The sequence below is a fragment of the Echinops telfairi genome, unplaced genomic scaffold, assembly GCF_000313985.2.
Source record: "Echinops telfairi isolate 266 unplaced genomic scaffold, ASM31398v2 ScPeMD7_60;HRSCAF=208, whole genome shotgun sequence".
NCBI lineage: Eukaryota > Metazoa > Chordata > Mammalia > Afrosoricida > Tenrecidae > Echinops > Echinops telfairi.
The window spans coordinates 2,954,111-2,961,755 of NW_022103958.1; the positions used below are offsets into that span (position 1 = coordinate 2,954,111).

At 40.2% G+C, this 7,645-nt stretch overlaps 1 protein-coding gene across 1 annotated transcript; it reads right to left on the minus strand.

Moving 5' to 3' along the window:
* Positions 1-2,524: 2,524 nt before the first annotated feature.
* On the minus strand, positions 2,525-3,433 carry LOC101653054 (olfactory receptor 140). The gene has a single exon (XM_004708372.3). It carries the CDS (start codon positions 3,431-3,433, stop codon positions 2,525-2,527), a length of 909 nt encoding a protein of 302 aa, XP_004708429.1.
* Positions 3,434-7,645: the final 4,212 nt, after the last annotated feature.

Genomic DNA, 7,645 nt, shown 5'->3' on the forward strand with positions numbered 1-7,645 from the left:
CTCATATTATTTCTCATTTCAATAGCGCATTAGGCTATTGAAAATACTATAACTTGGGTCAGGCACACCTCAGCCCTCAAGAGGACATATTTTTAACACTTTAAAGAAGACTTCTGCCGCAGATTTACCCAGTGCAACATATCCTTTCATTTCTTGAGGTCTGCTCCTTAATGGTTGTGAGTCGGAGTAAACTAAAATCCTTGAAAACTTCATTTATCCTGTTATTGCATATTGGCTCCATTGTGAGGATTTGTTTTCTTTTTGTTGGTGTATAATCGGTACTGCAGGCTCTGTCTTGTGATGGTTACAGTCCTTGAAATTCTCTTCACTTTCAGCAAACAAGGTGATATCACCTGCAGATTATTGATATTCATCATAGTGCCATGCATATAAATATATATGTTGATATTATTAGCTACCCAGGAGCCCTGGTGGTGTGGTGATTACAAAGAGTTGAACCACATGGCTGGCAGTTCGAAACCACCAGCAGCTCTGATAGACAGAGACTGGGCTTTCTACTCCTGTAAGCAGTTACAGTCTCAAAAGCCCACAAGGGGTCGCTATGAGTCAGCGTTGGCTCAATGGCAGCAGGAGTTATTATTAGCTATATTTGAGCCTGTGCTTGACTCATAGAAGCCTCATATATGATAGGATCAATATATTGTGATTGATAGGGTTTTCATGGGATGATTTCACTAGTTTCTTTCATCTCTTTCTAGTTCATCTCCCTCTAGAAACTCTACTGAAAATTGTTCGAGATCATGGCAACATGCAAAGTTCCGGTGATGAAAAACTTATGTCTGCAAATGAGATACATTTGTCAGGAATTGAAATTGGCTTTAGCATTTGGATGGTGAGAATTCTACAACTGAATTCTACAACTGTATAATATGTATCTAACATATACATATTATACAACATATGATTCTGCATAATATGTATTAAATTCTATATAATATGATTCAACAATTCACAAATGGTTATAGCTGTACATTTATATAGAACTGAGAGAACTTCAAGCCAGATTCTGAAAACGTAGAAGGAGGCAGATCATTGCTGCCAGAAGATGCGTATTGGCTGAAAGTGGAAATCCCAGAAGCATGTTTAGCTCTGTTCTGTTGTCTATGCAAAGGCACTCAATTCTGTGGGTAATAAAAAATTACAGATAGCACTGCAAATCATGTGGATTACAAAACACTTAATGGTGCTCACTTGGAACCCATGCATAGTCCAAAAGGCAGTCATTCAAACAGAACAAGGGGATATTGTCCAATTTAGAATCAGGAATAGTGGTTGTTTCCTTTCACTATATGTATTCAACCTGTATGCTGAGCCAATGATCCGAGGAACTGGACTGCAGGAAAAACACAGTCTTACAATTGGAGGAGGACTCATTGATATGCAGATGTCACAACCTGGCTTGCTGAAAGCAAAGAGGATTGGATACACTTACTGATAAAGATCAGTTCCTCCTAATAATATGTCCAAACAATATAAGACAAAGTCTCCGTGTCTTTGCTTCTAAGGAGCATCCTGACAGTACTTCTTCCAGCACAAAATTGTTCATTCTTCTGGTAGTCCATGGTATACTCAATTTTCCTCACAACATCAAAATTCAAATGATTCTCCAGTCTTCCTTGTTATCTCACATTAACTTATTCTTATGTTGATAAATGATTCATTTTCCACCATTTAGAGGTTTTAGCCTACGAAAATGATGATGCAAGTCAACTGCCAAACAGCAAATTAAGATTAATATATGGAATGAATTTGTGGTGCAGTGATGAAGTGCTCGACTGCGAACTACAAAAGGTCCAATGTTGGAACCCATCATCTGCTCGTGTGAGAAAGGTGTGGCAGGCAGCTGCTTCCCGAAATATCTACAGCTTTGGAAACCCTATGGGGAAATTGCACTCCTTTAGTCACTCGGAATCAGAATTGGCTCAATGGAAATTGATACTCTGCTTTTGCTTTGTTTGGGGGCTAATGCACACAGGCTATTCCAGACAAAAATACCCCCTGTTTATTCAGTATTCTACCCCCATTCATTTAAATGTTACAATACACTGAAGAAGGCACCCTGGTGGTTCAGATGATTAAACACGCAGTTGCTTGCTGAAAGGTTGATATTTTCTTGGGCAACTAACCACAAGGTCAGCAGTTGAAAACCACCAGCTGCTGCACAGGACAAAGATGAGGCTTTGCATGCCTATAAAGCAGGAGTGTCAAACTGGTGGCCCACGGGCCGCAGGCGGCCCCTGAGGTAATTTTTTTTGGCCCACGATGTTCTTTGCAGGTTGAGATAAACTGTTAAGAAGAGACTGAGGTGCCATAAAATCATTTGTCTGGTCAATAATTGAGGAGATTAACAAATTAGACGTAAAATCAAACATTCAAATGAGTTTTATTATGAAAACTTCTGCTGATATTTCAGCTCTCTCAAGATAATATATATCCCTACCAATAATAATTATTGGAGTCATTTATTTCCGTAGTGAGCCATATGTCCTTCCTGCACCATTGGTCATTTTTTCCACAGATTCTTCATGGCATTTTTGACCTCTGCATTTCTCAGGGTGTAAATCAAGGGGTTAAACATAGGTGTGAGAATACAATAAAACACAGCCACAATTTTGTCCATGGATAAAGTCTTCGATGGCCGCATATAAATAAATATACAGGGAACAAAGAATAAGGCGACAACAGTGAAGTGGGCCCCACAGGTAGAGAGGGCTTTGCGCCTCCCCTCTGCACTGTGGGACCTCAGGGAGCGCAGGATGACAATGTAGGAGGCAGCCAACATCAGGAAGTTCAGGAGGCAGATCACACCACTGTTGGCGACCACCAGCACCCCAATGATATATGTGTTGGTGCAGGCGAGTTCCAACAAGGGGTATAAGTCACAGACAAAGTGGTTGATCACATTGGGTCCACAGAAAGGCAACTGAAGGACAAGGAGGAGCTGAACCACTGAATGCAGAAAGCCCCCGAACCAGGCTATCGCAACAAGTACAGCACAGAGATGCCTGGTCATGATGGTTGTGTAGTGCAGGGGCTTACAAATGGCCACATATCTGTCAAAGGCCATTACTGTAAGCAGAATGATTTCAGTTCCTCCCAATAAATGGGCTACAAAGAATTGAGCCAGACAGCCTTCAAAGGAGATGGCTCTCCCCTCATACATGGAATCCACAATCAGTTTGGGAGTCATACATGAGGAATAGCAAGTATCAATTAAGGACAAATATGCCAGGAAAAAGTACATAGGGGAGCCCAACGTGGAGCTGAAGATAATGGTGATCATGATCAGTAGGTTGCCTCCAACAGAGACCAGGTAGACAATCATAAAGAGCACAAACAAAATCCTCTGCACCTTAGGATTTTGGGAGAGTCCCAGCATAAAGAATTCTGTGATGTTTCTTGGACTATCCATGAGTTCTGGGCTGCAGCAAGAAGTTGGGTATAAAGAAAGTGATCTAGAGAACCAAGAAAATGTTGTTACTATCGCAAATAAACCAAAAAACCCTTATTTTTCTGTTTTTATTTCTTGTTCATTGTCAACAGGAATTTAACACATGATCATAAGAGTTGTTGCATACAATATTGTATTCTGATTTTTACATACCATTATGTCATAAGAATTTTCCATAATGCTTTCCATGTTGTTTGTAGTCTTCCAAACTTCATTTTTGATATGATTTATTCATGGACTACCAAATGTTGTTAAATATTTAGTTTATTTCAAAATATTTGCTACATCAGAAATTCTTCTTTGAATTAGAACACTTTATGATAAATCAGTCTCAAAAGCACAAATATTGCATTATCCCACTTATATGAAATATGTTGAATAGGCCAGTTTATTGGTGGTTATTGGGGGAAAGTGAAAGGAAGAATCTGATACTTCTGTTAAAGGTGATTATATAATTTGGGAACAGGTAAGAGTGATGAGCAGCCTAATGAGCATAATTAATGTCACTGAACTACACATGCAAAGATTGGTGAAATGCCAAATGTTTTGTTACATGTCCCTGTATGTGTGTTTGTTGTTTGTTATGTCATGATGATGAACAAATTTACAGTTATCAAGCGTTTATTTTATTTGGTCCATAGTCAACACCCATAAAAGCAGCAATCAAGAAATCAAATGTTGTGTCACATTGAGCAAATCTTCTGCAAATCTCTAACATTTTCAAAAGCAAAGATGCCACTTTGAGAACTTAGGTGCACCTGACCCAAGTCCCAGTATTTCCAATCACCTCTTATGCAAGTGAAAACTGAACAATGAATAGGAAAGACCAAAGAATTGATGCCTTTGAATTATGGGTTGGCAAAGTACAATGAATATTCCAAAGATCCCTAGAAAAACAAACAAGTCTATCTTGCAATAAGTACACCCAGAAGGACTCTGAGAAGTGAGGATGGGCAGACTGTGTCTCCTGTACGTTGGACATGTTATCCAGAGGGGTATGTCCCCAGAGAAGGGCATGCTTGGTAAAGTAGAAGGTCTGTGACAGAGTAAACCCCTCAATTAGATGGATTAGCACAGTGGTTTCAACAGTCGGCTCAAACAGAAGCAACAATTGTGAGGCTGACATAAGACCAGGCAGTGTTCTGTTCTGTTCTGTCATACATAACAACAACAAAACCTCATTGCCTCCAAGTCACAGCAACCTTACAGCACAAAATAGAGCTGCCCCGGTGGGTTTCTGAGACTGTAACTCTATTTTTGTTTTTCAACTCACGTCAAAAGCTTTATTTACGTGAATGATTTTTTCAGTTTTAACCATCTATTCGTTACCATGGAAACACTAAACAGTGACTTCACATTTATTACTTTGTTCTCATAAACTTTGAAATCACTGATGGCTTTTTAATTAACTATTAACATGAATTCTAAGTCACAACAGTTCTAAATCCTCAAAGATTACTTTTACATAGCTTTCCCTAGAAACACTCACTAAATACTCACTCCTGTTATCCATATATTCATTATCTTTCTCAAACTCTCAAACTCACTGCCAGTGAGTCAATTCTGACTCTTGTCTTTATGGAAATAGAAAAACCTCATTTTTGTCCCACAAAGTGGCTAGTGGTTTCCAACCGCTGACTTTGTGGTTAGCAGCCCAATGCATATCCCACTACACCACCAGGGCTCTTTCTGTTGCACATAGAGTTATTCTAAGAAGAGTTTCTATAAGTTATATGGAGGAGGACCACAAAATTCAAGGTACTTGTAGTGGCTGAGAACCCAGACCTTGACCCCAGCCAAACTCCATGTGTTTTGTCTTTTGTTTGGGTTTTTTGTTTGTTTGTTTTTGTAAGATCATTTTCTTGGGGGCTCTTATGGCTCTTATAACAATCCATACATCAATTGTCTTAAACACTGCAGTCTGCTTTCCTTCTGCTTATCGTTAATCTCAAGGGAAATAACTCATACCCATTGTTTTGATACATGTTTGTAGAGGGGCTTGAGAAATGCTACAGTTTAACTAGATAAAGAAAGGAAGGGATTTATTAGCAGATTATAACTGCAAATATTGAAATGACGATTGTTTAGATAATGTTCTAGGAAAGAGACCCTGTAAATGTTTATAAAAGTTAAGAGTCTAGTGGGTAGCGGGGGAACAGGGCACTAACCCACCCAAGGGGAGGGTATTATTTATGTCTCCAAAGGGAGAGAGGGACCAGACTTCAACCCGGTGCTCCAAGATGTGAGTACAACATACCAGCATGAAGCAGGGAACGAATAGAGAGGTCTAAGGGGCTGGCCCCGATCCCAATTACATGGACAGCGCCGCTGCCCCCCAGAAGAATTTCCTTCAGAGGACAGCACTGAAGCTACAGCTCAGGGAGAGGGACATGTCTGATCAGAGCACACAGGAGCAAATGAAGGGAGGGGAAGAGAGAGGCGAGCACATCCTGGCCCACCAAGCCTTGAGTACGATGTCCCTGCTCAGTGCAGCCAACGCACAGAGAGGACCATATGAGCCCCACTACGAGACATGACATCCCTCACTGACCCATACCCCTACAGGGGACAACACTGGAGACACAGTGTGGGAATTGTGCCCAATCTGACCCCACCACACCGAGGCAAAACATTAAGGGCATGCAACAGAACAGCAAGAGGACCAGAGCAAGGAAAATAGACTTTGGGGCCAGGGCATGGCAGCCCAGCAGATTCAACCTGAAAATACTCCTAAAGGTCAACAAACTGACCTTGAACTATTTACAGGCTTTTCTCTTTTTTTGTCATTGGTTTGTTGTTGTTGGTGGTGGTGTTTTGTTTTGTTGCTTTGTTTTGCTCTGTCTTGTTTTTTGTGCATATTATTATCTCTGCAGGTCTATCTAGATAAGATAGGCTGGATAAACAATGTGGAGGAGAAAACAATGGGGCTGACACTTCTGGAAGGACATGGGAGAGGGGGAGGCAGGGGAAAGTAAGTGGGTGTTACCAAACCCAAGGAAAAGTTAACAACAAGTGATCCAAAATAGATGGCAAGGGGAGGGTAGGTGGCCTGGTAGGGTATGATCAGCTCTTTCTCCTCTAGAGCCACTGAATGGGTTTGAACCACCAATCATTTAGTTACCAACCAAGTACTCAACCACTGTCCACAAGGACTCCTTACATATGATGGACTTCAAAATATTTATGGAAATTTTTCTGTTATCTTTTTATTCCTTTGTTCCATGAATTTGATAGCCATTTTGGAATCTCAGGGTCAAATGGTGGCAGGATTATGCCATCAGATCCAGAGACTGAATGTTCCCATGCAAGTTAGCAAGACTCCTAGCCATTATCAATTGGACTAAAATGATTTTGAATTATTTCTTTCCCTCAGCTATGCCACCACCTTTACCACCAGTTTCCATGATGATTCTGACTCATAGTTCTCCCCTGTGGGCCAGAGTACAACTGTGCTCCATTGATTTCAATGACTGATTTTTTACCACCTCTAACAAGGAAAAGGAACCTTGGTGGTTAATATACTTAATACATGATCACAAACATTACTTTCCTTAATGTCAAAAATAGGAAGTAATGATTTAGGGAGTCCCTTGCAGCCCATAAATGCATGAACTCTCTTACTCAGTTTTTGACTGGTTTCTTATGATTGTGGGAAATTTCCAGGTCAGAGAAGAAATTATGAATCTATAGATTTTTCTCACTGCATTTTTTTAACCTGGAGGAACTCTTTTTAATCTGAAATAGGTATTTAGCACATGCACCAATCAAGAGAATGATGTGGACTAATGATGGAGGAGGATGGAGAGATGGCATATTAAGAATCTTGGTGGTTCTGTAAGTCTGCCATGTTAGCACTTAATAAAAATTCTGGTAAGAAGCTATAAACCTCTTTAGACCCAGCCATTGTAACTTTTCTATACTTTCTGATTTAATTTTTATTTATTCAACAAATGCTCATTGGAACCTGTTTGAGATCTGTGTGGAAAAACAGATATTAAACACTTGGGATTATTGTTTTCAAGATACTGCCAGTGTGGCGTGGAGGGAGAACAAAAGAATATGGTGGGTAAAGTGTTGTGGTGGTGAAGAAATCTGGCTGTAGAAATACATAGCCAGGCCTTTTAATCTAGCCTGGTGAAAGGACGTCACTGCTTAGTACCCTGTTTCCCCGAA